At 39.1% G+C, this 27,834-nt stretch overlaps 3 protein-coding genes across 10 annotated transcripts in view; 2 read left to right on the plus strand and 1 right to left on the minus strand.

Annotated features, from left to right (window-relative positions):
- On the plus strand, nucleotides 1-13,563 carry LOC137172546 (alanyl-tRNA editing protein Aarsd1-like). Of its 3 annotated transcripts, XM_067577040.1 has the most exons (17): nucleotides 2-170; nucleotides 335-448; nucleotides 637-703; nucleotides 819-917; nucleotides 1,144-1,233; nucleotides 1,379-1,441; nucleotides 9,597-9,725; nucleotides 9,927-10,086; nucleotides 10,267-10,324; nucleotides 10,428-10,584; nucleotides 10,698-10,814; nucleotides 11,169-11,299; nucleotides 11,402-11,468; nucleotides 11,713-11,804; nucleotides 11,964-12,018; nucleotides 12,099-12,193; nucleotides 12,288-13,563. In XM_067577040.1, exons 1-17 carry the CDS (start codon nucleotides 136-138, stop codon nucleotides 12,424-12,426), a joined length of 1,668 nt encoding a protein of 555 aa, XP_067433141.1. In that variant the 5' UTR covers nucleotides 2-135; the 3' UTR covers nucleotides 12,427-13,563. The 3 variants fall into 3 exon arrangements, with proteins under 3 accessions (XP_067433140.1, XP_067433141.1, XP_067433139.1); XM_067577038.1 differs by lacking the exons at nucleotides 2-170; nucleotides 335-448; nucleotides 637-703; ... (1 more) ...; nucleotides 1,144-1,233; nucleotides 1,379-1,441 and adding an exon at nucleotides 8,953-9,077; XM_067577039.1 differs by lacking the exons at nucleotides 9,597-9,725; nucleotides 9,927-10,086; nucleotides 10,267-10,324; ... (6 more) ...; nucleotides 12,099-12,193; nucleotides 12,288-13,563 and adding an exon at nucleotides 1,591-1,815 and having other exon boundaries at nucleotides 1-170.
- On the plus strand, nucleotides 6,095-7,836 carry LOC137171816 (kallikrein-1-like). Its single transcript, XM_067575960.1, has 5 exons — nucleotides 6,095-6,199; nucleotides 6,402-6,564; nucleotides 6,683-6,972; nucleotides 7,056-7,195; nucleotides 7,295-7,836. The coding sequence occupies exons 1-5, from the start codon at nucleotides 6,160-6,162 to the stop codon at nucleotides 7,442-7,444; spliced, it is 783 nt and encodes a 260-aa protein (XP_067432061.1). The 5' UTR covers nucleotides 6,095-6,159; the 3' UTR covers nucleotides 7,445-7,836.
- Nucleotides 13,560-27,834, minus strand: part of LOC137172545 (myoferlin-like) — a 26,995-nt gene continuing 12,720 nt past the window's right edge. For 3 of the 6 annotated variants that reach the window (XM_067577033.1, XM_067577035.1, XM_067577032.1), the window contains 37 exons: nucleotides 27,779-27,817; nucleotides 27,313-27,437; nucleotides 27,060-27,173; nucleotides 26,593-26,770; nucleotides 26,352-26,476; nucleotides 26,095-26,204; nucleotides 25,626-25,818; nucleotides 25,239-25,394; nucleotides 24,902-25,033; nucleotides 24,505-24,668; nucleotides 23,514-23,628; nucleotides 23,242-23,344; nucleotides 22,819-22,961; nucleotides 22,409-22,576; nucleotides 22,047-22,140; nucleotides 21,832-21,909; nucleotides 21,533-21,714; nucleotides 21,085-21,243; nucleotides 20,686-20,787; nucleotides 20,436-20,597; nucleotides 20,125-20,290; nucleotides 19,962-20,038; nucleotides 18,691-18,888; nucleotides 18,369-18,497; nucleotides 18,001-18,156; nucleotides 17,816-17,907; nucleotides 17,532-17,702; nucleotides 17,260-17,408; nucleotides 16,624-16,763; nucleotides 16,446-16,534; nucleotides 16,265-16,360; nucleotides 15,869-16,010; nucleotides 15,643-15,742; nucleotides 15,354-15,547; nucleotides 14,806-14,915; nucleotides 14,436-14,583; nucleotides 13,560-14,257 (listed from right to left, as the gene is read on the minus strand). In XM_067577033.1, the coding sequence (XP_067433134.1) occupies nucleotides 14,219-14,257; nucleotides 14,436-14,583; nucleotides 14,806-14,915; nucleotides 15,354-15,547; nucleotides 15,643-15,742; nucleotides 15,869-16,010; nucleotides 16,265-16,360; nucleotides 16,446-16,534; nucleotides 16,624-16,763; nucleotides 17,260-17,408; nucleotides 17,532-17,702; nucleotides 17,816-17,907; nucleotides 18,001-18,156; nucleotides 18,369-18,497; nucleotides 18,691-18,888; nucleotides 19,962-20,038; nucleotides 20,125-20,290; nucleotides 20,436-20,597; nucleotides 20,686-20,787; nucleotides 21,085-21,243; nucleotides 21,533-21,714; nucleotides 21,832-21,909; nucleotides 22,047-22,140; nucleotides 22,409-22,576; nucleotides 22,819-22,961; nucleotides 23,242-23,344; nucleotides 23,514-23,628; nucleotides 24,505-24,668; nucleotides 24,902-25,033; nucleotides 25,239-25,394; nucleotides 25,626-25,818; nucleotides 26,095-26,204; nucleotides 26,352-26,476; nucleotides 26,593-26,770; nucleotides 27,060-27,173; nucleotides 27,313-27,437; nucleotides 27,779-27,817 (4,838 nt within the window). In that variant the 3' untranslated portion in view covers nucleotides 13,560-14,218. The remainder of the gene's footprint in view (nucleotides 14,258-14,435; nucleotides 14,584-14,805; nucleotides 14,916-15,353; nucleotides 15,548-15,642; nucleotides 15,743-15,868; nucleotides 16,011-16,264; nucleotides 16,361-16,445; nucleotides 16,535-16,623; nucleotides 16,764-17,259; nucleotides 17,409-17,531; nucleotides 17,703-17,815; nucleotides 17,908-18,000; nucleotides 18,157-18,368; nucleotides 18,498-18,690; nucleotides 18,889-19,961; nucleotides 20,039-20,124; nucleotides 20,291-20,435; nucleotides 20,598-20,685; nucleotides 20,788-21,084; nucleotides 21,244-21,532; nucleotides 21,715-21,831; nucleotides 21,910-22,046; nucleotides 22,141-22,408; nucleotides 22,577-22,818; nucleotides 22,962-23,241; nucleotides 23,345-23,513; nucleotides 23,629-24,504; nucleotides 24,669-24,901; nucleotides 25,034-25,238; nucleotides 25,395-25,625; nucleotides 25,819-26,094; nucleotides 26,205-26,351; nucleotides 26,477-26,592; nucleotides 26,771-27,059; nucleotides 27,174-27,312; nucleotides 27,438-27,778; nucleotides 27,818-27,834) is intronic. The other 3 variants (XM_067577036.1, XM_067577037.1, XM_067577034.1) reach the window with 3 other exon arrangements.

A 27,834-nucleotide genomic window follows, 5' to 3' on the forward strand; every position in this document is an offset into this window, starting at 1 on the left:
TATAAATAGCATACAGGCCCTGTGCACTCCATTAGAGCACACAGCCCGTACGTCCGTGCCACATGCTTTTTACTTTCTTTCTGTTAAAGGAATAAAACTCAGTAGTTTCTGTTCTAGTTTTGCCCAAGAATCAGAATGAACAAACCCAAAATTGTTCGACCAGAGGAATGGTAAGTGCTGCCAGTTTCTTCTAAGGTGACATTACTAAAAGTAACCAACACATGCTTTTGACTAACCCTTTTGATTACGAAGAGGTTTCACTCTTGAAAAAAACTCATATAAATGATCATATATTTGATTTAAATGTATAACAGTTTGTCTGTTTTTTTAATAGCCAGCCAGCACCTGCACGGTGGTTTGACAGAAAAAAATATGTCACCATGAACTTCATGGTTCAAAAACCTAAAGATGTCCAGGTTGATATCCAGCCAAACAAATTGATTTTATGGTGAGTTTACAACATTTTATTTCGTAAATCTCTCTAGCTCTCTATCTCTGTTTTGTGTAACATATACCAGTTCGTAGAAAATCTCAGCCATCTTTGGATAGTGTTGTCTGCACTACATAGGCTTATTGTTGAAAGTTGTATATGTACTAAAATGTTCCCTTGACAACCATGTTCTTTCTTCACAACAGCTGCAAAAACGACACAGATGATGTGTTCTATAATGAGCTGTACTTCTACGACGAAGTCCAAATCTATGTAAGTTTCCAATTTTTAGGCATGATGAGACCCATGAGAATGTGCTACGTGCTGAAATATACAGTCATCGTGTTGTTAAATACAAGTGTGTTTGTATTCTTTCGTTGCTTAAAAGGACTCCAGAGAAAGAGTCTATGACCGCACCATCAATGTCTTGCTAAGGAAGACGAAGCCCGATTATGCATGGCCTCGTCTCCAGAAGGATCCTGCTAAGGTAAGTCTGTGTGTCAGACACAAGGTTTTAATGATCTACAGTAAAGTTCTGAAAGATTCTCATGACGTCAGAAACAACAGAGTTTTAAGTTGACCTGACACATAGTCTTGACATTAGACGTTTGCAGGTGAGATACCTCCAAAGCTTAAATTGTCCTCATAGGATGCTACAGCTTCACCCTGGTGAATAAAATTTTAAATTGTGTTGTTTCTCCTTCTTTTTGCAGCCCAGTTGGATTAATGTGGACTTTGATAACTGGAGAGACTGGGAGCATGAAGAAGACGAGGGAAAGGAAGAGTACGATAGATACGTAGATGTGAGTCAAATCCCTGCATCACTAAATGCTGAGATTAATTCAAGAGCTGTGGAAACTGTGCACAATATTGTAATTTTGTAATATTCAAATGATTTCTCTGATGGTTTGGATTTGAGTGTGTAAATATGTGACTTTCCTTTTTCAGATGATCCAAGATATGGCTGCTTCTAATAAAGGAGCAGCACCAGATATGGGTGATCTTAGTGATGTAAGTGCAGTGTCCGGTGTTAAAATGTAATATGGATGATTGTCTATAGACTGACAATACTGGTTTGCTCTGATATATGGCTCTATATGCTGTAAAAATCATTTATTGATTATCTAAATAATGACACTTTCATTTTTCTTCCCCCACAGTCTGATTGAGACTCACAGTATCTCTGTGTTGGAGGCCACTAAACTGAAGACAATGTTATGTTTGCTGATGCTTTGTAATATTTGCTGATTATTTGAAGTGTTATCGTCCAAAATGTTGTTTTTATCCATGTAATATTTTCTATGTGACTATTTATTTACATATTATTGTCTATTGTACACTAACATGTCATTGTCAATTAATTAATAAAAACAAGCTTTATCAACCATGGTCTGAAAGTCATGATGTTATAGAATCTTTTTTGTCTCTGGCTTGTAAATAAATGTATCTACACTGGATTATGCAGATGGGAGAGAACATGGTTGTTTGTTTGAATAACTTCAGAAGATGGCAGTGATTCAGCAATAAGGAGCCAGCTTCATTCGTCCATTCATCATTATCTGTGCAGATGTGTAAATGTACTGTCAACGTTGTCAACAAACAGTAGTGTGTAATACCCCCACGCAGTGAAGACAACAGCTGTTGTAAGCCACACACCAAGCCTCTCTCAGCCCAAAGTAAATGAACCACCTGAACTACTGACCAATGAGATCATAGTGGACAAAGGTAGGTCCCTCTATAAGCTTGCTTTCTGCTTTGTTGTTTCACAGGTCTGGATGCCCCAGTGGACCTGCCTCCTGCAAAGAGTCCCTTACAGAAAGAGTCCCAGTCTGTTCCCTCAGTTGTTGCAATCAAGCAGGAAGTTCTGCTACCACCAGAGGGAGCTAATAAAACAGACAAGGTTGAGACAGAGACCAGTAAACTTTTGACAAAGAATCTGACTGAGGATAAACAGATGGAGGTGATGGATGCTCATGAAGATCTCATGGTTTAGGATTGGGGGCAAATACTTGATTGGGAAGTCCCAGTTTTCAGTTCTAAATTCATTTGCTTGTGCTGTTTACATGATATTGAATTTTTCTTGCAGTGCTGAAGTTGAAGAAAGATCCCGCATAGCACATTAGGAACTAGGATCTGCTTTACACTTCAACACAACAGCACTGTTGTACAGGTTAAAACAGCCCTCCAAACTCACATAAAACAAAGCCAAACTGAATTCTCTGTATGGAAATGCTGTAGTTCATTTCATTTGCTTCCTGGGATATCTTTTACTTTTCATACATTTAATTTTATGACATGAAGTCAAATATTTTATAAGCTGGGATCTTTTAAGTTTTCTGTATTGGAGTAAGAATATTTACAACCTCTTATTGAATTTACAATATTCTGAAAGAGCCACACAAAAAAGACTGACATATGCAAATGTAACTGAAATGCCATCTAAGGGATGATAATGTGCAGAGCCTTATAGGATTATGATCCCAGTGACAGAACTGCTCCATCAGAGGGCTCTGCAGCTCAGGCCTCTGCTCTCTCTGAGGTCATCTTAAACACAGCCTTAAGTTATTTCAGCCTTTAGAGACAGAGTCTTGTAGAAAGGATGCTGATTTTTGGATCTGTGGCCAGAACCTTCTGGTCTATAAAAAGTCTCTGAGTGAGCGTAAGTGAAGCTTTGCATAACGGCAACAAATAATATGCTGAAATGCTTGTTAGACTACAGAGTCCAGTTGTGTGATTTTGGTGCTGAACCCAGTTAGATGAAATAGCGGCGACTTCTTTTGATTCCCATGTTGCTAAAAAATGCTGTAATAAGCAAGCCTTCAACATTATGAAAGACATTTCCTCGAAGCACTTGCAAACCGGTTGATGTGAACTATTCAGCACTAGACTGCACTAGACTGGAAATTGTGTGGTTGAGCTCAAACATAAACTAATATTAGGCATCATAAATAACAAATGTTTTATTTTGTTGCCTTGTGTTTTAAACTGTCTGTACAGCACAGATGATCTATATTATTTTCCAGGTATGCTGCTTTATTTAGAAGTTAGAAGTATTTGACTTAATACCCACAGTGACTCACTAGGTTGTAAAGGCCATGATTTCCATATTGGTGTGGTTTCTAATCAGCAGTCCAAGAATACAGAATGGACAGTTATCTTTGTAGTGCACTGTATTTGAATGAACTTTTGAAATATCTAAGGTCATTAAAACACAAAGGGTGTGTTATTCTGTGTTTGCCGTTACTAAGACAGGTGTGCAGCAGAGAAGTGAAATTCAAAGTTTAGCTGCCTCCGTATCATCATTAAATCCTGCATGACCTGTTCTTTATTTCAGTCAGTATCCTGAAGTTTTTCAACATGCTGCATTTTAGTAAAATGTGTCTAAAATAATAAAAAGCTGGGTTTAAAAATATAACTTAACATAATGACACAATAACCTCAATGATGCTGCATATACAGAATATACAGTACAGTGTGTATTTTTTAGATACAAGAGAAACATTATTAGCATTACACTATACAGGTTTTGTCAAAACAATTCCATTCAAATGTAAAATAAGATGTTATACTGCAGTTCATTATTTTATATTCTTTTCCTTGTAGGACCAGCATGTTTTTTCATGTCTTGGAAACTCTGAGAACTTGACTGGGATTTAAAATGAGTTTTCTGGGTTTATAAAATGCTTTGGTTATTATAATGGACCTGCAGGAGAGTTTGTGAGCTACACAAACAAAGTGGTTTATGTTTAGTTTAGTGGATTTCAGCAGAACAACTCAAATTTCAAAGATGATTTTCCATACTAGGTAGTAGAAATTTTATTTCTTTATTTTTTTTAGTCTGGACTTGCTCATCATGTTTCAAAGTAACCATACAAATCAAGTAAAAAAGTGTGGATGATTAATCACAATAATGTTAAAAGACAGTTACAGAAGGGGGAAGCCCTTTGATGAGAGACAAGATTATCTTTATGTGCCCCAACAGCTCCACCAGCAGCGAGTTCAAACCAGTTCAATCCTGTTTTCAGTGATGAACATGGACTCTCCCTTTATGCAGGAAGTGTTCTGACATGTATTGTTTTGGTTTTTTTGTTATATGTCATTGTGTTTTCAGAGTTGCTGTTAGTTATCATGGACAACCTCTGCTTTGTTTTGTCAGAAAGCTTGTTAATTTTCATTTAGTTTCATTCTGATCTGCTGAACAAATTTGTGAAAGGTTTATATAATTATAGGCTTTATTGATGATAGAAAATGAAGATTGCTTTTATTACCACTATGGAGACATATGTTTCTTTAGGAATTTGGTTGGTGTAACTATTTTTTTGTGATCAGTTATTGTATATTGTAAAGTAAAGCAAAACAGGGGTCAAGCACGGTCATACCAACGGTATACCCTCCAAATAACAGTGTCTACACAATGTATGGAGGTTATAGTAGTGTAATACAATTATTACACTGGCCATCATGTTTTACGATGTACTTCAACAGATAAGCAAAGAGGAAACTGATGTCTAGTCAAATGTGACGGGATATCTGAGGGTGACTGCATTTGGTCACATTTTTGAAATTCTCTTCCACACAGGACCGTTGACGTTGATAAAGCATATCAGAATATTCAAAATACTTCACTTCGCTCTCTTTCAAAGACATAATTCTGAGGAGAGCAAATGAATAGTTAATATGAAACTGTGATGAAGGTTTTAACATTCACTATTTAACTTTTTTTTTACCACAGAACATTAAACTGTTTCAATGTCTGGCATAATGTCATAAACAGCTTTTCATTACACTTGTATTACAGTTACAGTTAACATACTGTATGCAGTTGTGATTTCAAATAGTATTTCAAGTAGTTATGCTCTCCCACATAGATATAAGAAGTGGACTGATATTTAACTGGCAGAAATGTCCAGGAAACAGCCCCACACCAAAATCTTACAAGGCTACATTTTCACCTTCATTAAGACCTGATGACTGATATTTTCCAAGATCATGTCACCTCAAGTAACGTATGAATGATAAAGAAACAGCAAAAGATGCTCATATTGCATGCTGTACTTGCTATATATAAATAGCAAATTACTGACCATCATTTAAATGGCAACTCTGTAAAACATATAAGACTCATCTGCTGGTTAATACCTAAGTCATCTGACTTAAGTATAATGTAAAAAGGACTCCAGACTTATTGATTTACAGTACAGTATTAACAGTATACAGTAGTACTGATCAATTTAGTGTAACATGTTAAAAAATACATTGACATGCTATTGTAAATAATGTTTCATTTGAAAAATGCATTTTTCAGTATTAACTAAAATTGCAAGTTTTGAATGAAAATGTAGAGTTTTAAGAGATGGAAGCACACATGTAGTAAATATGGAGGCCAAAGTGCTATTTCTGAGTAAAAAATAAATATAGATACATTTTAAAATACATTCATCTGAAAATCCCCCAAAGTTTTATGACACTAGGAGGTTTAAAAGAAAGGTGCTCATCTATGGTATTGGTGTAAAAAAAAAAAAAATTCAATAGCAGCTGCATTTGCCATACAAGTCATGTGATGAAAGGGCTGAGGGGAGTGTGCTGATGGCCACCTATGACTGTGACACACAAGTTTTATCTACAGCAGCAGCCAATAAAAAAAAACCCCTGCAAAGTCTGATACTTGATATAAAAAGATGAAGCATCAGCCAGTGAGCCATACGGAGTAATCCACATCCAAAGGGACCATGATGAAGAGCTGTTTTGTTCTTATTCTGCTGCTTGCTGGTGAGTTTTTCCTCCTCTAACTACACTACATTCAGATTTTTATTTTTAAAAACATATCTCCATTGCTTAGGAAGAAGTTGTTTTTTTATCTTTGATGTAATTGTCTGACAGATGCACTGACATACTTGCAAATAAAATGCATGCAAAAACAAGAATTGAAGCTGAACCTAAAAGTAATCTCATCTGTTCTTCTGTATGTCAGGTGCTGCATCAGGGGCCATCGAGAAGAGGATCGTTGGGAGTCAATCCTGTAACAAGGAGAGGCAGTACCATGTCGAGATAGACACTGTCAAAGGGGGGAAACCCTGTGGAGGAGCTCTGCTCAACACCCGCTGGGTCATCACTGCTTCTCACTGCGCAGAACGGTAAGAAACATCCAGCATCCCACATGATGCAGTTGTGGTGTGTTTTATAATGATGGAAAACTGGCATCAACCTGTATCAATCCCCTGACAATAAGTTCTTCCCTTGTGTTTTTTGCAGGCTTGTGACACTGAAGTTTGCCTTAAACTATGATGAGTCATTTTTTAAGTCAATAAAATCCCTCTTTAAAGGAAAGTCCGTAAAAACAGAGCAAAAAATCGAGGAAAATCAACAGTTTACCTTCAAAGGCGAAGATGAGCAAGTCCACGACATCATGCTCATAAAACTGAACGAGGATGTGTCCCCTAAACTTCCCACCATCCAACTTCCTACCGCTGAGTGTAAGAGGCCCGAGCTGAAACAGCAGGTTGAAATTGGAGGCTGGGGAGCAAAGACGGCCGACCCAAAAAGTGAGTAGCACCAAGATACTAGATTCAGCTCTGCCTTTTGAACATAGAAGTCACTCATCTGATGTTTTGTTTTGAACCCTCAGATACCAAAGACCCCAAAAAGCTGAAGTGTGCCAACACAGAGATTGCCGAGTGTCATGAAAACGATAAACCTGATGGGAAATACTTCAGTGATGAAGCTACCACCATGTGTGCCTTTAAACCTGGCGTGGAGTCCTGTGCTGTAAGCAAACTTTTTATTTTTTTATTTTTTTATTTCTTTTGTTCATTTTCATGCTATCACACATGAAAACTGATCACACCTATGATGTCTCTCTTCCAGGGTGATGCAGGTACAGCTGTGGAGTATAATGATATCTTGTATGGGGTCGTTGTCAGCGAACCTGTTGATACGTGTGCAAAAACGATTGTAATGCTGGATATTTGTTACTACCTCAAGTGGATTGAAGAAACCATGCGCGACAATGCATGAGTAAACCCGTTAACAGGTTAAGACCGAGACCACAAACGGACTTAAAAAGTAAATATCAATCTTATATTTTTTCATTTATAAGCATTATTACTTGTCAAACCAATTTAATTATGTCAGTAGTTGACTTTAGAGTAAAACTGAAACGATTACAGGAGAGTTAATGCCAGCTGGTTTTGTACTCAACGTTGTGTAGATAAAATATTTTATAATTGAAGCAAACAAAATGTTTTAAAGATATCTGTAATCCAATTCTCTCTTTTTCTCATCTTTTTCAATATATGATTGAAATGAAAAGCATGATTTGGATATTCCCATGTTATAACCATTCTTCTCCCACTATACAGTCGGTAAATCCATTTTTTTCCATGAATAAAAAAATGTGATCTCCCACAGTCCATGCGTTATTTGTCATTTCTTTAAAGCACATTTGATTGTCTGATTTCCAGATGGGTTTGATAAGGCCAATAGTATGAAGCCAACTTGTATCACCATTATACTGTAGTTGTGGCTACAGCCATATACTGTATATACAACATAGTACATCACTTTCTCCTTGTACTCTAACACTGCTATTCACTATTTAAGACTTCAGTGTGTCAGAATACCACCGATAGTAAACCACTAGAAAATCTACACTGTTAACACACTGCTCACAGTAAACACTGCTTTTTAATGCACTCAGTACTTCAGTATAGATTCTGTGTATGAACCGTACATATGTTAAAGGGATAGTTCTTTCTTTTTTTTTTTTTTTGAAGTGTATAAGGTACTTATCCATAGTCAGTGTACTACCTGCAGTAGATGGCAGTTGACACTCCCCCAGTTTTTTAAAAAAAACTTTCTTTATTTACAACAAAGAGGTATAATAACACTTACGAAAACAGTAAAAAAAAAAAAAAAAAAAAACAGCTTTGTACAAGGAGTCCAAAGTCCATTCATTGTGAGTGGTTTTAGAGTTCAAATAAAATGTACTCTCTTTAAAATATTCCAAGTCTTTGTAGCTTTTTTGTTCTTCACATATTTGTGCCATACTGTCTGAGTTCATGTGACGGTGTTTATTTCAAACAGCCCCGCTGCACCCAGGCAAAGCTGAGCGGCTCACTGTTCACTTTATTCAAAGTTTATTAACATTAAACGTGTCGCGTGTCCAAATTGCACCAAAAGAGCGTCTGTCTCCTCAGTGTTTGATGCTCGTTTATTTGTGCTTTAGAGTGTGACCGCCGTGAAACAATCAGAAAATAACGTTTTATTTCTGTCATTCACGGGCTTTCTCTCTCACAGAGAAAGCTTTCCAGTCTGTCTATTAGAGAAGAGGGTAAAGGGAGCGTCAAAGGTCTGTTAGAGACAGGGGATAAACAATTACAAGTTCAAAGGGCTTTGTTTAAATATTTAAACGGAACAGGTTTAATATCTGGAATATAACTTCTTTATAAAGTTTTTTTTAGTTTGTGTTGTTTAAAGTCGTGATGTTACATATCCAGAACAGTAGGTGGCGGCATGCACCTTTAACGTTCAGTCCGCTAGTAAAACCGAAGAAGAAGAACAGTCAGTTCTTGTGTGACGGACTTAAGGTTTCTCCCAAAAACATCTAAGAATGGCTTTTCAGTGTCAACGAGACTGCTATCAGAAAGAGGTATGAAAGTGTTTCAGACAGTTTGTCAACGCTTAACTGTTCAAAAGCACGCGGAAACAACTGACGGAAATGTGACATTGTTTCTCTGCAGAAGTGGTTAGCATAGTTGCTAAAGTAACTGTTACCAGTTAGCTACTCATTGTGATTATCTCACTTTTTGTTTGGTAACGTTATTTGTGGAGTTATACGCATTTTTACACAACAGCAGAATACAGCTAGCTACTCACATTCACGTTGTCAGTCTGAAACTAGAGGTAAAATATAGTATTTTCAGATCTCAGTAACGGAGTGGAAACATTAAACTTTATAACTTCACGCAGTGACGCCAAGTTATATCGTGGTTCAGATACATGCATGTACGCTTCTCTTGTTGTCAGATGTTTTTTTGTGTAAACTCTGCAGACCGCAGTATAGATTTATATTAAGATTGAAATCCTAAACCCTTCAACAGCTGTGTGCCAGTCACACTCCTCCTCCTCTTGGCAGGTTTATGTTTTCATGTCACGCTTTTCCTTTTAGTTTGTTACCTCTGTAGTTTCCTGCTGCCCAGCTGAGCTCAAACATGAAATCAATGGAAAGAAAGAAAAACTCAAAGGCTTCAATGTGAAGCTCCAAGACACCATCTTGTTTCCTGAGGGAGGTGGCCAAGTAAGATGGATTTCCAAAATGTTACTCATCTATTTCAATTTCCAAAGTCCACTCTGTAATCCATCTATAAATCCAATCTCTATATATATTGGGATGTTGCACTTGTACATCAGGAGGAATACTGAAGAAGTCATTAAACAAAAGACATGTAGTATTGTGTTGTTTCTCAATCTTTCCGTGTGCGGTTTGGTCCTCCATCAGCCAGATGACCATGGCCTGATCGGAGATGTCCAAGTTTTGAGGGTGACAAGGCAGGGGCCAGACGCCATAAACTTTGTGTGCTCATCGTTGGAGGTGGGTCAGGAAGTGCTATTGAAGGTGGACTGGGAGAGGAGATTTGACCATATGCAGCAACACTCAGGTGAGAACTGCTCGCTGGATGGAGTCAGACTGTGTGCGTTCAGTACGAAGTGACTCGTTTTCAAAACTGAACCATGAATGCATGACTATCATCTGACAGTAAACGCATCTGCACATCTGTTTTGTTTTGGCTGTTTTTCACACACCTGTCACATATGATTGCTTTCCTTCTTACTCTTAGGTCAACATTTGATCACAGCTTTGGCAGATACGATGTTTGGATTCAAGACCACATCCTGGTACATCCCCACTGCACAGATTATACACCTCACCAAAATTATTTCCCCTTCCTCTGTCACCATAAAAACTTATGGACCATCTTATTTGGATTTTTTTTCTCAGGGAACTAGGGCGTCAGAGAAGCACCATTGAACTGGACACTCCCTGTGTAAAACCCGCACAGCTCTCAGCCCTGGAACAAGCCATAAATGAGAAGATCAGAGCCCATGTCCCCGTCACTGTTCAGCTCCTCTCTATTGATGATCCTGCTGTGGAAAAGGTTTGTGTATACTATAGATATTGAACGTACTGGTGCTAAAAAAAAAAGTAGAAAAAAAATAAAAAAACATTTTACATGTACAATATGTGACGTGATTGGTGTCTGTGAACCAGGTGAGGAGTCGAGGGCTGCCAGAGGACCATGCAGGGCCCATTCGGATCATTGATATCGAGGGTATCGATGCCAACATGTGTTGTGGAACCCATGTGTCAAACCTCAGTCATTTACAGGTACAAATTCACTCTCTCACACACATACACACACACATGCAGGCACACAAGCGCTTAGATGTGTCTCGTGTGGATTTGGATCATTTTAAAGACTTCTGATGTCATGAAATTGTACATACAGTCAAAAAAATTATAAGAGTAAAATCTGCTACTCTGTCCTGATCCGTTAGACTACACAATCTCACACACATTTTCTATCATGGAAATTGTAGGCATTAAAAAGTGGGGAAAAAACAGTACAAATTTAACATATATTCACATGTCATATTTGTAACACAATGTCCTAGGTGTACCTTCAAGTGATTCCAAGAAATGAATCATTGTATGCTTAATTTTTCCTCATCTGGATTTTAGGTGATAAAGCTTCTGGGCACTGAGAAAGGAAAGAAAAACAAAACCAATCTGATCTTCCTGGCAGGAAACAGGATCTTGAAGTATGCTGAGAAAAGTTTCAGCACGGAACGGTCTTTGGTTTCTCTTTTGAAGTGAGTTAATGGTCTGAATCAGCAAAAGATCACCAGTGTGAGTTAAACTTATTCACAGAGCTTGAAGTGAAAATAAAATACACTTCCTCCATTGTTCAACAGAACTGGACCAGATGAGCATGTTGAGGCAGTCGACAAGTTGCAGAAATCTGTTAAGCTACTACAGAAAGTAAGTGAAATTCCTATGTTGTTGTCATGTTTTTGGAACCAAAACAAATTTATAATAGACCAGTATTGCAGTTATTGCAGCAAGTTAGGCTTTGTTGGCCTATGTTGCAATTCCCACTAGTTGCCAGAAGAGGTCACTAAGCACAGAGAGCCCCGCTTCAATTGAGACTCTCTGTTATCACATATTTGCTGCAAAATACTGTAAGGTAGACTCCCTAACCATAATCATCAACCATCTTTGACAGACTAACTTGAGCCTTCTACGAGACATGGCCGTCCTTATCGCTCAGAGCTTTAAGAATGACCCCCATAGGGGCAACTTCTTCAGTTTACACAAGTAAGAGACTCTTCTTCAAGGTAAAGGGCTGGTTTGTAGGTACTGCATTACATTACCCCGATGTTAAGCATCTTGAAAATAAACATATCCATGACAGACATGATGAGCATCAATATGAGTGTTTCAGATAAAAATGTTTTTTTTTTCCCCCTCCGACAGAAAAGAGGGTGACAATGAATTCATGAATATCATCGCCAATGAAATAAACACTGAGGTAAGAATATAACATGACTGGTTAGTTCTTAGTATTAGCAGTTAAATAATTTTGTTAAGCCTTGTTTTGTCTTTTCTTAGGAAACTTTGGTTTTCCTGACTGTTGGGGAGGAGAAGGGACCTGGTTTGTTTCTGCTGGCTGGACCAAGCGGACCAGTGACAGAGATGGGGCCACGGTAAGAGACACCACCTTTTTTTTTTTTTTTTTTTTTTTTTTTTAATAACTCTACTGAACAAATGTTATTGTATGTATCTATCTGTGTTCTCCAGGGTGTTAGAGCTGCTCCAAGGGAAGGGGGCAGGAAAAAATGGACGTTTCCAAGGCAAAGCCAACAATATGGCACGAAGAGGGGAGGTGGAGGCTTTACTGCAGCAGCACTGCAAACATCACACCTCAGAAGAAGAATAAACCCAGCAAAACTTCAGTACAAGTAAATATTATATATTGTGGTATATTTTTTCAAGACTTATGAAGTGCTGAAGGGAACAAAATGGCAACATATGATTATCAATATGTTAAATTGTAAGCATAAGTATGGTCAATTGTTATTAATATGAAGCATTGTCATCATCATCATAATGTATGTACACTTCACAGAACTTTGTAATCAATAAAAGGGCACATAATATGTTAAACATAATCAAACTCAGGGAACTGATGAAATTGTAAGCATGTCTGTATTAAACATTATTTTTTAAAAATAACCTCAAGAAAGAATCAAGAAATAAGGGTGAAAAATTGGCGAGAATAAATTTAAAAAATAAAGCCAGAAGAAGAATTGGAAATAATGGTGTAAAATAAACCTGAACAGCTTTAAAAAAGTAAAAGGACATGTCTGGACAAAGCAAACATGTACAGGCTCACCCAAAACCTATTTTTAGGATTTTGGGTCTGCAACAGGTGATGTAAAGAGATTATAATGGTGTAATTGGTCAAGTATGAAGAGGTTGGACAATAGGCGTGTCCTATGCAAGTCAAATGGTATAAAAGCAGGGGCACTGACCTCAGTGACTCAGAGTAAGTTTGGTGAACCTTGTGTGCACTGTAAACTGCTCTCCTTTTTTTCCTGATGATCTTTTTTGGACACCAAGGAGAAGTTTTTTCTTGAGCTGATCTGAAACTTTTTCCAACTGAGGTCTAAAGATTTATTACAACAATATCACTATAGGGAATCAATACATTTAAAAGCCAATAGTGAGAGTTTACCTAATGACTCTCAAAGATTCATGTTCTGTCACTAAATGTGTTTAATTAATTTGTGTTTAAGTCATTTAAAAACCCATCTGTAAAAACCATAATATAAATATAAAAACAAACTTTTTTCTGTGATCAGACCAAAAAGGAATACATTTAGACCTTATATAACTGCCCGGCTCAAGCACACCTCAGTCTGCAGAAGAGGTACAAACAATGAAGAGTTCTTAATGGCGAAATTCCCCCTTTCATACTCCTACTGCTCATATTGCTAATAAAACTGCTTTGTTACACACATTGAACATGTATTTTTCCTGCAAAGTAATACAATAAAGAGCATCAACACATGAAGTTTATTATATTTAATTTAAAATATAAAATGTTAAATTGTAATATACAAAAGACAGACACACTTGACATGACTGTTGGTAATAAATCTTTCTTTACTGGTATTTGGCAGGATTACTTTGAGTGACCAGAAAAATAGAAACTTACATACACTGTAATGAAATCAAATGTCCTGCAATAAATACTACCTTGGTGAAACCTATCATCATTGATTGTTGTTTGTCACCTCATTTATATAAAGTATGCTTATACAGAAACCCCTTACAATAATGTGCACTAACAACAGCTTGAAAATCCCCATAAAGTTCAATCAACACCTTTCATACAGTGTCAGCAAACAAAAAAAAATGTGAGTGTTACATACTGGATTTCATTACAGTGTACAGTTTCTATTTTCTGACCACTCAGTGTGTGTGTGATAAGCAGTCAGTCAGATAGACGTCCTGTTCTCTAATGTATTGCTCACAAGTCTGTCACAGTTTGTGATCATGATAAGATATGTTGATATAGTGCAAATGTGCAAGCACCCCTTCCCATTTAGTTAGACCTTTTATAAAACACTATATGCAGTAAAAAAGATATTGATGGTTTAGCAGTAGTTGTGCCCAGTTATTGTGATCTCGTCGACATTTTAACCACCATCTCCTCCACTGTGGCGTTATCTTAGTGGATTCACTATCTTCATGGAGATGTAGTTCTGGAAAAGGGAAAAGAGAACAACTCATGAAAAAGAACCTCAACATTTTACAGCTTACATCCTCCAAATAACAGTGAACATTTATGTCTATTTGGAACCACTTTGGGTTATACTAACTGAACCAAAATGATTTCAGAATACATAGAATGTATAACTAATATTCCCAGATGGCCCTTACCGGTAAAGAGTACAACAGGATGGCGAGGAAGAGAAGCACTATGAAGAGAATGATGAGTCCGATGAAGAGGCACCTGAACCTTCGCCACACAATGAACTTCATGGTCTTACAGGGGTTGGTGAACCAAAAGAAAGATGTTTCTGGGCGCCTGTTGGTTATGAAGGATAAGAGAGTGTGATTTAGTGTATTTTTCTGAAAGTACACGTGTAAAATGTAAAACTACACTTTCCATTATTCACTCCAACTAAAGAGATGGAGTTTAATATGCAGTTAATTAAAAAAAGGTCCAGTCTACAGAATGCACAATAAGACATGTTTCACTGACTGACAGTATGTGTGAAAATTTGTGTTTGTCATTGTGAGCTCTTACTTCGGAGGGTCCAGTTTTGGGTTCATGTTGGGTTCGTCCCTGCCTCTTCCTGCCGGTTTCTCATCTGAATCTGCTTCACTGACAATCTCCAATGTCATCTCCACTTTGCCCTATAAACACACAAGTAGACAAGATTAGCCTAATACAACAATAACGCATTAAAGATGAGGCCCTCTAACAATTTTGGAATATTTGAATGTTGCAGAAATTGATACATCAAGCTTCTGCAGATAACTTATAGTTTAAGAGAAATGAGTATTAACTGCAGCATTCAGTACCAAAAACTAGCAGACTAACATGTCTATTTCAGAAAACACAGACTTTTTCCTCTGCTGCTCTCATTTTAGATGAACTTAGTGTAAATATGTTGAAACTCATTTGACCATTAAGAACAAGTCATTTTTTAAGCTGGAACCAGAAGCAAGAGGTGTGTCTTTCCTCTTGTGGGTTTACCTAAAACTGATTCCAACCCTGTTATTAATTACTTTGCAGTACAAGTTTGAACAAGCCAATATCATTCAAATACTGCAGTCTCAACCCATACTTACACCTAGGGCCTTCTTCCCATCCTGTTCGATGGAACAGGGCCACCAGCCTCTGACTGACTGTTGAGCAAACAGAGACTTGGCATTCTCCATCTTGTGTGGAACTTCCATTTCCAGAACATCCATCATCTTCAGAGAACACTTCTCTGGGGTCTTTGCAGGAGGAATCAGGTTACGCAAATCCAGCTCCAGTGTACCTGAGATCACAGCACAGCGTTGCATTACAACGGTCAGATTTTGTGTTTTAAAGATAAATCAAACTAGTGGAAAAAGCATTCCTGAAGCATCTTACCAAGGTAATCATCCAGTGAGAATTTGTCGTTATCCCATATCTGAACAATCAGCTTGGGGGGAATCCTGAACTCGGTTTTGTCAAGACTCCAAAAGTTCTCCTGTTGAATAAAGTAAAAATGTAAAACCATGTTATAGATTATCAATTTCAACAACACTGGTCTTAATTTTTTCATCTGTACAGCATTAAAATGCTCTTTCTTCTAGATACTTAAACCAAGCCTCACCTTCTTGGACACGAGGCAAAGTTGCTCCGCTGGCAGGAAGTCGAAGTCAAAGACAAACCTCCAATTAAAGTTGCCGTCTCCGTCCAGAGACCTGTAATGAACATCAGTCTTCTGCTTGTCCTCCTCCATGCCTGGCATCCAGCTGGCACAAGAAACAACACCTGTTATCATTCACTGTCCCAATGCAGTTAGGGTCTATTATACAATTTTACTTCAGGAGTAATCAATAAAAAATGTAATTAAAATCCACAAAACAACCAAAAAAGAAGTGTAGAAATAGTTGTCAAGACTACAGTGTCACCTTCACTTCAAAGGTTCACCAACACATTGAACAAACAGTATAGCCTATATAAAATTCAGAGGATAACATTAATTAGAATGAACAATCAAGCGTACCCTTTGACGTAGATGTCACTCATGTGTTCTCCAGTGATGCTGGTCTCATCCAGAGTCACATCTGTGGTGTTCCAGATGACAACACGCAGGAAATACCTGAACATTCAAACACAGTGGATGTTAGCTCAGTGGCATGTTATGTGACTGGTGATGAAGCACTGGGGATCTGCACAGCGCTTACTTCTTAGGCTTGCGTGGTGTGATGTCAAAAGGACCTCCAGGCAGGCCGATGCTTTTGGGGAAAACATCCACCCACATCTGAAGCTTTCCCTGTGATGACACAATATACATGTTACAGAGGGTGGATGGGAACGAGCATTGATTGTGTAGATACAGTGTGTGTGTCTTTGACATCTAACCTGAGAGAGATTTGGCTGGAAGGTGCTGTAGAGGGTCCTGGTCTCCACATGTTCAGGGACAAGTCCCTGTGTTCTGAGCACGTGCAGACAGAGTCGTTCTCTGGCTGGACCCAAGTGCTGATGAATTTCCTTGTTGTCCTCTGGATGGGAAAACACATGGCACCTTACTTAGACACGTTGTATCATTGCACAGTTTTTTCTATATCGTTTGTTGTTTGTTTGTTCTATAGTATTGTTGACTTATTACCAATGACAAATATTGCAAAAACTCTGCATATTATAAATTCAAGATGCTTCAAAGTCTCTAAATATTCTCGCATTTTAATATTTTTGTTAAATACCTACTTTATTAAGCTTGCTAATAATATTAGTTTGTGGGAAAAATATTCTTTTTTATTAAATAAACTGCAAGCAAAGACATACAGTGTTGCAAATCCCATAAAGGCAAAAAAAACCAACCCTTTAATTACTTAATGCTTCTCTAAAAACAAAGTTGTGAGAAGGTTTGTATATAAAGAAAACCATTGTAACTGGTGTGGGGTGTAACTAACTCACCCTCACTAACCAGCAATCAAATCAAAATAAGATTAATTCACACTCATTCAAACTAGTAAACTCATAAACCATTGTCATTACCAAACTGAGCCAGCGTGTAATCTTTTCCATTGAAGGTTAGTGATGTGCCATTGTCTTCAGTCCTGGGTTTGGACAGGCCTTTTAGACGAGCCAGGTTCTCCAGGATCTCAGACGGCTTCATCTGGTCACGCCACTGGTTGATACCAGAACTGAGATTAAGAGAAAAATGAAAGTAAAGATCCTGACTGCATGTTTTTCTTAAGTATTAATCATTTTTCGCATTCAAGTGCATTTTCCTGCTCAGCTTTAAGATTACCCAACAGTTTCCTTACATGCAGTAGCTTTGCGGCAGGCCACAGTAGGCATTATACCGGGACAGGAAGCGGTTCTCCAGGTCAATCACCGTCTCACCAACTTTCTCATCGCGGGTCAGGAGATCATAGTCATACACAGAGATTTTCAAGTCCTTGTCCTGGGGCAGGAAACACGTCATCTCAAACATCCTAAACAAAACAAAGGGAAGTGAGAAGGCGCAACAGATTTTCCATTTATCCTTTAAGGATGATATGCTATATAATACATTGTTTAAATTCATCCATTCCTTCATCACAAATACCTTCCAAACACAGGGCTGGTGGTGTTGGGCAAATAATGGTCTCTGTCTTCAATCCTGTTCTTTCCCAGTGATATTTTCATGTATGGATCACACTGAGCAGGACAGAGAGCACAAGTTCAAACGTACTGGTCCACATGTTTTGAATTCTGCTGGTTTTATTACTGGTAATATAGATTCATCCTCACTCTTCCGTTATTGTCTTTGGGTTGCAGGTCTATGGCCCTGACTATGTAAACCCTGACCAGACACTCCTGAGGCCCGCTTTCTGGCAGCTCTCTGAATTGACGGGGAGGAGGAGCAACACCTGGGTCATCTGACAGAGGGTACACTTTGAATGAACCCTGCAGGTACAAGAACACATACACACACAACCGGAGTTTAGTTTTTCTTTATTATTCTTATATGATTGTCTAGAACAGTAAATCTTAAGTACTGGGCTTGATCCTGAGCCAAGGAGACTCATTTTAAAGCTTTACTTTCTATAGATCCTCCAGTAGGAAAGTATGTTGTAATCAAAAGATATTAAGCACCAATAAAACTGGGGTCACACTACCTTGAACTCTCCAACAACAGAGGGGTCGTCATCCCCGTTTTCATTCTTGCCTCGCTGCAGTTTGAAGGTGTTGCAGAAATCAGTCAGCCCTTTGAATTCTGGGACATCCTCCAGTTCACACTCATACACCTGAGAATACACAGTCACATATAAGTCTTCTACAGCTTCTAAAGAGAAGCGTCTCTTCAATTTATGATATTTAGTTGCAATTATTAATGACAATGTTTTACTACATATAGCAAATTGTGATTATTACCATACACAACAACACACCAGTGAATTCCTACTGTTGAGTTTGTACTGTGCGAGGAAGTAAACTTACTTTGAGGGTGTCATATCCTTTCTTGAGGTAAGGGCCGCATTTCTCCTGCTCTCCAGTTGATGCGTAAAATTTACTCCACCAATCAACTGTCTCTTTTTCCTGATGATTGAATTGCATAATTTTAACCTTTGCAAGCATAATTCTCTGCACTTGATAAAGTAAATAAATCTTGTGATATTGTCTCACCTTCTCTATATGCTTTTGGAGAAGGAACATGTAATGTGACACAAAATAGGCAAAAAGTCACAGATAAAACAGACAAACAGCAGTTACAAATGCAAAAACACACACATACAGTACAGTAGGATACAAATATAGAGAAGACAGTGAAACAGTGAATTAAAGAGAAGAGATCCCATGTGCAATTTCAAAGGTGAAAACAAATCTGTGACACAGGGGCGTAACAATGAGTGGTGCAAAATGTGCAACTGTACGAAGAAGCCTCTAGAGGGCCCACTTACACCAACTGTCCTTTCACTTGCACTATGATACTGGTGGTTATGTGGTATTCTTGGCTGCCTGAGTGTGGCCTGGCTTTGAATCATGACCAATGCAATGTTTTCCATTTCATTTTCAGTAACAGTAAAGCGGAAAAATGGGAAGTCTCCTCTCAATCACAACATAACAGTGATAGTAAGGGTTTGATATCTGGCCTGTGAGACTTGTGTTTAATTCCAGACCAACAAAATGTTTTCAGTCTTTTGTTAAAGCAGAATATCCCAGCTGCATCATGGTGCTGATGGTTCGATAGCTAAATTAACTTCTATGTTAGTTAGAGGTTTGATTTGTTCCATGTCTCATTTACATGTTACGCCCCGTTTCATCAATTAAATGTGCTGACTAAATTGATGATTCAATGAGATGATTCAATAAAATTAAGTTCAATCACAGTTTTTGTGACCATACACACGTAGATTAATAGCATTGTGACATTATTATGAGGTCCTTGTCGACCTTGATGTAGTGCTGTGGATTAAGTGATCTCAGCCTTCCAGTATCATTAGTGCCCAGCCATGTGAATTAGAAAGCTATAACAAGTAATCATACATACAAAGTGGGAGGGGGGGGAAGCCATTTTGTTGACAGCAGCTGACATGCTGTACATGAACTGTAAGCCAGAGTAATAAAGCTTGTCAAATTTGACTCCAAAGTCAAATTATGCACTTCTTAGACACATAAGCCAACTTAATGTATGATTTTAGAAAGCAATAATCAAATACACTTACTTGTTATAATCTACATGAGGAATTAGTCACTTTAGAGAAGTTTACCTGAGCTTCTAGCAGTGGTCTGTTTTCTTCCATGTTGATAGCAACATGTTTGGCAGGAGATGCCCTCATGAGAGCCACTGTGGGAGGACAATATGAGAGTTAGGGCCTTTTTGTGGGTGTGTGTTAATTCTGTCTGGATACTTATCCTGTATCCCCTCCTTACTTTTGGAAGACATGGCTCCCTCTGCAGTGATGACGTAGGGGTCGCATCTGAACTGCTCCAGAGACGTGATGGTGCACTGACCCACCACGGGCTTCCTGCCAAATGGACGGTGGTCGATCACCTTCAGCACAATGGGAGGTGTGTACATCTCATCCTTTGGAAGGAGCTAGAAGTGTAGAGAAGATGCCCAAAAACAGTTAAATGTATGAAAATATAGTATACATAAGTTGTAACCACGTTGAACATTTTTAATTAAAGCCATTTTTGTAGGGTACTTGTTATTGTACAAATACACTCTAGCTGTATTTTACCACTTTGATGAAGAGGACAGAGCCGGGGAAGTTGGGGCTCTTTTTAATGTTCTTGATGACGGCTGACTCCACCCTCTTTCCTCCACACTCTACCACCAGGCTGGGTGAGGACACTGTGGCCAGCTGGTATGACTTCATGTTCCTCAGGCCCCACGCTAGAATCTGGACACGGCAATACAAACCAATGAGGCTTTAGAAATATCACATATGTTAACTCAGAGAGAAACAGTGTCTGAGGTCGTTGTATTACCTCTATTGCTGTGAGCTGCACAACAGGCCGGATGCCCTGGGGAACCATGTAGAGGTTCTCTGCTCTCTTTGGGGGAACCAGGGGAAGATCTGACTCACCTGACTGCAGAGACAGAGAGGAGAGTATGGATTACACCTGCCTTTTTGTTTTTCATTTTAAGTTTACATTTAATCACACAAATGAATGACCATGTGTAGTCACCAAAAAATTATCCTGATAACGCTCTATATCATGATATATATTAATAGACTCAAAACATTTCTACTACAAACAAACTGAAAAGGTAAAAACATTCTTTCGGTGAACCTACTAATCTATATCCATGTCAGTCTGCCTCTGAAGTAGGCTAACTTTGGAGAAGACTATTTTAGCCTATTTTCCATTACTTTCAGGGCAAACCTTGTCTTTAAGGATGAGTTCAGCAGCCACAAGTGCCTCTCCTGCCTGACGCCCCTTCTGGATGATGGGGTGCCACAGCAGTTTGGGTGTCTGATCTATTTCTGGATTCAACTTCACCAGTGGGGCACAAACACTGCGGCCCAGCAGCTCATCCTTCCCCTGTGCAGAGAATAACATGTGACATTTACATATTAAGTCTTTTAAGATCCAAATCCAGAGCATTTAGACAAAAATGGAGCAAATATTCCTTGGGGTCACAATGCCAAGCTGTAGGTAAATAAATGAACCAAATAAGCTTTTTTAAAACAAGTTTTCTCAAGTGTTTTTTGAATGAATTTCCTACAGCATTTATCTGCTAAAAACCTATGTTTCATAAGGTAAATCATATGAATCACGCAAACGGCGTAGATTAGCTTTAGAAACGCTTTTTCCGTGTTCTTTTGCTTACCACTTGGTCATAGTCGTAGAACTCCAGTACAACATCAGGGGGGCGATGAGCCAAAGTCTGTGGATCTCCATGAATCTCCACATCATTGAAAATCAGAGTTTGGTCCCAGGTTGGGTTCAGCGTTGCTTGCAGCTTCTCTGTTGTCTTACTAACATGCAGGAAGGACACGTGTGCATATGGATCTGTGAAGGAAAAATAGGTGGTTAAATGGTTCAAACTTGAAAACCATTGGCAGTCTTAATATTGATCTTTCAAGCTAAGCATCGGAAGAAGTACTTGACCACAAAGTAGCATCCTACCAGAAAAACTGTCTTTGTCCAAAGATGTCAAGTTTCTTGCTTGATAGACATAGACACGCAGATGGTACATATATGACCCTACAGAGAAAAAATCCCATTAAAATGTAACAATATCACAGGTGCATGTTGTGTACAGTTAGCTACATTTAGATGTCTGTAACATATATTCATACATACTGTATGTGTGTTTAAGTATTTGCATTCTCATAACTCACTGTCAAAGAAGCAGGACACAGTGGGCGTGTTGGCACCAAACAATTTTGTGGCGTCGGCCTTGGAGCCTTTCTCTCTCTCCTCTGTATCAACACCCTGCAGAGTGAACCAATGGACATCTCAGAGTTTTTACATGTTCATGTGTCACACAGAGCCAAATGAAAACATGCCGTGGCACTGAATATGTGTTTAATACACAAGCAAATATTTGAAAATACCTGATGTTTGGTGACTCACTGAGTCACCAAACACCATGCCATCACTCCACGCCATCCCTTCTTCACCTACATGGACTGTTTGCTAGGTCTAAAGTCTAAGGTCCAACTCAGAGTAAAACAGACCCCCCCCCCCCCCCCATACTCACCAACGCCCCTTCCAGTTGGAAGATGGCAGATCCAAGGCGGTCCTCTGGTGCCATCTTCCGCCTCCAGCGCCTTCGACGAAACGTATCTGAAGAACGCTCCTTCCTGTGGAACTTCCAGCCAATCAGTGAAGAGAATTCCCAGCCCTCTGGGTCTCCTTGGTCTCGTCTCTGTGCAAAGACAAAAATGTAGCGCAAACCTTTTTTTTTTTTCTTTTTTTTAAATTGAAAATAAAAGTGGTGCACAATTACATACAGAAAAATAAAACTGGTATCCAGATACACATGGATATCAGTCTTTGTAACATAATCAAAATAATGTTTTTGCAAAAATCGGCATGGCATTTAAAGGAAAGTTAGGTGGAATCAAACTAGGAATGACACCACAGTATACCACACTGTCCTATACTGACCTCCATAGCTGCTCCTGCAGGGAGTGCAGCCCTCTTGCGAGGTCGGACCAGCCTTCTCCTGCGGTGGACATGGTACACCTTCTCTGCAGGGACCCAGGACCGAGGCTTGTCATCTGGAGGAATGGTCACCCCGTACTCCCAGCCTGTAGAGTACAAGTGCGCAATCACACAATTAGTATTCCTTTGTTTCATTTTAGTTCGGATACAAGAGCATTTGGTTTGAATTCCACCCCGTGAGTTTGGAAATTATAATCAAATGTATTGTAACTATAATCACATTGCATTAGAGCACTGGAAAACCAGGTGGGAAAAAAGCACGAACTGTAAATAAGAGATGCCGCTTTTTTGAGTAACTACGTATTGCCAGCTTGAAAAACAAAATGCTACTCTCTAGATATCAGCTGGTTAGATAAATGTCTGCACCTTGATCATCCACGGCTCTGTTGACATCAATAGCCCACTCGTCCTCCCAAATCCAACCTGGAGGACAATCAAACTCTCCAGGGTTGCAGCTCTTTTCTCCATTCTGTACAACATGAAATCTCAGTTAACTGCATACATTCATTAATTAATTCATTTATTTAGTTTCATCATGTTTTGGCTTGCTCATATAGTAGGATAAGTTATACGTTACTATGTGTGTGTTATTTGAAACCACCCTACAAATGATTTGCATGTCAGTGTGCTGTTCTCACCACATCAGTGAAGGGCTCAGAGGCAGCCTTCCACTCTCCACCAGGGAAGCGAGTCTCATTTTGGAACACCTCATCCATGAATTCAGTGTGTCCTGCATCTGCCTCTGTCAACAGACTAAAACACAAATACACTGAATGTTGTATCTGTGTGTGTGAAATATGAGAACATTTATTTTACAAAGCTCACTTAAAACCTCTATGTGCAGAATTTGGAATTCCACACTTTGGTGCCCCCAAGTGGTCGTATCCAAAGACACCCTGGCAGACAAGTGCAACTTTTACAGGGCGAAGTTAATGCATCGAGAGAGGGCAAAGGATTTGCATGTTTTGACAGAGACTGTGTTAACATGTTGGGAGTAACTCAACTACTGGCCACACTCCAGCTAAAATCTTATTCAAATAAAACTGTTGAGGTGCGTCTTTAAGGTGTGTGCTCTTCTTGATGTGTGTTCTTCTTCTAGACAGATAATTTTGCTGTTTATATACTGTAATGGTTCAGCTGTGTTATACAACTTTTAGGAAAAATCAACATAAAGATGTTATCTATTCGGCTTTTCCCTTATTTTTTCACCCGTCTGTAGTCATTTGCTCCCAAAAATGTACTGATGATGTTGACATGCTAAACCCAACAATTATAGATGTAAATATGGAGTCAAGATTGAAGTGCAGTGAATGGTTGTTCTTGAGTTGACAAAGATAAATAACTTCCAGCTTCCCAGCACAGGCTGGTACTTTGATATCAAAATCATGGTCTATTGCTTGAGAGGAATGTAAACACTAGAAAGCAGCCCATTTCCTCTACTTAAGTCCACACAATCTGAAGAATGTGTGTGTTCATATTCAACTAATATAACCAGCAGTGAGATCAAAATTTAACATAACTGGTCTGAATCCTAATATATCAAATCACAAGGTCTTCTTCTTGGTCAATGTTTTACATTTTGGAAGGGGATGAATGCCAAATGGTTAGGTAGTCTCCAGTTATACTCACGCCTTCTCTGGGTCAATGAACCATTCGTCCTCCCACTCCCATCCTCTGGGGGGCATGAAGTACTCTTGTTTCAGCTTCAGTTTGCCTGTTACATCTGAGAATTTGTGGCGTCCCACCAGTCCTGTGGTTCCCCACTTCCCAAATACCTTGGCCTGGTTCTCATACTGTAATGCAAAAGACGCAAAGTTTAATTTTAGGTGCTGACTTGACTTACTGGTTTTCAATAACAGAAAGATTTCTAATCATTATTTCAAGGAGAATTTTCTTGTGAGTTTAATAAATTCTTCAACAATTTCCTGCAATTCTTAAATACAAAAATATGATTTTTTTTATTGTGACAAATATGAAATAATATACTCATGCTCTGTTATGGGCATTATATTTAGGAGTCACGTACCAGCTCAGCAAACACGCTGAAGGTTCCCTCCGAAAAAGAGTTGAACTTCTTCTCATGTGCAGACAAACCCAGCCACATGTTCACTCTAATCTTAATTGGCACCTTCAAGCCCTTGTTCTTGTCCATGGGGTACTGAGGGGAACAAAATATCACATGAACATTTTGATTTCAGATGAATGGAGTCTTGTGCAATACTTCAACAGCAAAATACCCTGCAATTTAGCTGACAGACACTAAAAGATGTTTGGACAAATAAAAATTTTATTTATTTATTTTTTTAAATCATTTTTTCTGACCTTTCTTTCATTTATTTATTTATTGAACTGCGGGTGTGTACCTGTAAAAAGACAGTCTGTGTCTTGCCACAGTCTTGTCCACAAGCCTGCTCACTGTATGTGGAGTACAGGATTTGGTGAGCAGGGATGCGACTGTAGGCCACCCTCTTCTCACCCCGCAACATCCAGATGATCACGTCAGGCATGCTGTTCTGAGGCTGGAGGATAAAAAGTGAGAAAAACATTATTTATCCATAATGTAGCATAATCGATTGACTGTGCATGAAGCAATAGTAATACTGTAATCAACTTCCTGCCAGGGTCAATTGGTGAAAACTTTGTCACCCTGTTTTGAACTGCTATTGTAGAAAGACTCCTCTCCATTCACCTACAAATAATTGTTACTGAAAGCACATTCAAGTGAGAGCATTTGCTTGTTGTGTTTGTACCTCCTCAGCCAGCAGTTTAAGTTTGTCCGCCCAGGCTTCTATGTCAGCTAGAGTGTCTCTGATCTCTCTGGCCTCCTCTCTCATGCGTCTGGCTCCTTCCTTGATGGTGGTCAAGGCACTGTCTCGCAGCTTCTTTAACTGGATGTCCAGAGATGTCAGGTTGGATCGGCCCTCCAGCTCAGGTGTTGGGAAACTGGGGGACAGATGAGACATAGATGGGACTCAGTTCTCTTAAATCAAAATAATGTACGAACTGGGATTATACTAAATAATTACCCAGTAAACTCTTACATCCTTATGGGCTTACTACATACAGCCATTTTTGGTTCTTTTGTTATTTGCTGAAACTTTTTCTTGCCTTTTTTCTTGACTCTCTTGGGTTCATTTAACTTTGTGACATTTAAGATGCACTGAACTGAACAACTTTTTTGTTGGGTTTTTTTTTGGCAACACCATATGCTCTACATACCTTTCTAAGTCTTCAATCAGCTGATTGAGCAACTTCAGCCACACCTCTACAAGTTGGTTGTCAGACACTTTAGCTGAAATAGCAGTTTTAAATGCCTCCAGGTTGGATTGCTGTAACAAGGAAAAAAAAACAGGCTAGGATTACGCTCATGTTCCTATCTCACTCTCGAACACGTACGCACACATTCCAAACATCTGTACAATGGAGTATGTTTTATTAGCTGCAACCCCCACAGGAAATAAATCATAAACTCATACCAGGCGGTGAGTAATGTAGAGGATGATGTTGACAGTGTCCAGACGGTGGCTGATATCCTCCCAGAATGAGGTAACCACAACCACCGGCTTGGTACCCGCCCAGGGAAGGTAGTAATAGTGGTTACCTTGAAAAATAACACACCATTTGAAAAACGCCTCTTGACAAGAAAGCAGCTTGTAAATGTATCTTCAGTGAGTGCACAGACAAAGTATGTCATCAGATTGGAGTTTCATCACTCACCATCAAATACAGCACAGCTATACTGAGTGGTGGAAGCCAGTGGTTTGCAGGTGGTGTCCAGTTTGTTACCGTAGTTACCGATGCTGACTTCAAACTGTATTGGTTCTCCAGGTTCTTGTATCATGGTGGCGCTGTGGAAGACCGCACACAGACAGTACTTCCTCCTCCTCTGGTACTTCTAATGGAGGAGAAGGAAACAGAAGAGAGAGGTAAAGGAAAGAGAAGAGAGGTTTTAACTGAATAACATTTTGTAACACTCCATGTACAAGACTTTTTAAGGTTCATGTTAGAAGTTTTACGCTGATCATATCCAGTGATCCAGCACCTGCTATCTCATTTGCATCCATTAACACCTACAAACTTCCGTAAAGGGCTTCTTGTCTCACCCTGTCCCCATGAATCCATAATGACACTGAATTGAACCACACTTGTCAGGTATCACTCAGTGGATAAATAGTCAAAATTACCTGCGCCACCAGGATGTCATCACTGTGGATGGTGTCTACGGTTTTGTCCACTTTCCCCTCTAGCTTAGTGGATATCTCGACCAGGATCCTGCCCCTGTAGGCCACTCCTTCTCCCTGTGCAAAGACGACACATTGATGATGATGAAATGTTGAAAAACCATTGAATAGATGTAGGACAAGGCCAGAAGGGAAGGGTTTAAATTGTTGGCGACTTATTAGATACTAATGAATCTAATCATGTCTACACCACTACCTTTCCATAATTGAGATCTTCATAGGGATCTGGCAGGCCGGTGAACTCTCTGGGGCTGCCATACAGGTTGATATAGCTGGGCCCAAAGACGGGCAGGAAACCCACTTCAGACTCTCCTGTGTTCGCTGTGGGGAGATGGAAACAGATTAACCTCTTTACGATCGACTCATGCTCGACTGAGCAAAGCTTTAAAAGGTTAGTATGTCAGTGTTGCTGTATTTGAGGCGGTGGTGATCCATATAATGACGTGGAAACGGTGAATGCTGGGTAAGCAAGTGGCAGACACGACGACAACAACACCGTTAAAGTTTGACATTTAAATACTAACACTACTGTCATGACAGAACACAGCACAGCTCTACTTGCAATGTGCACAGCATTAGACTAATTCAGCAATCTAGCGTGCAAAACATGCTTGACGCGTCACATCTCATGCAACACAAAACAAAAAAGAACACAAGTGAACCTTCATATGACGGTATTTCCCCATTTCCAGCATGTTCCTCTATTCCAGGAAAAAAA

The sequence above is a fragment of the Thunnus thynnus genome, chromosome 20 (assembly GCF_963924715.1).
Source record: "Thunnus thynnus chromosome 20, fThuThy2.1, whole genome shotgun sequence".
Lineage (NCBI taxonomy): Eukaryota > Metazoa > Chordata > Actinopteri > Scombriformes > Scombridae > Thunnus > Thunnus thynnus.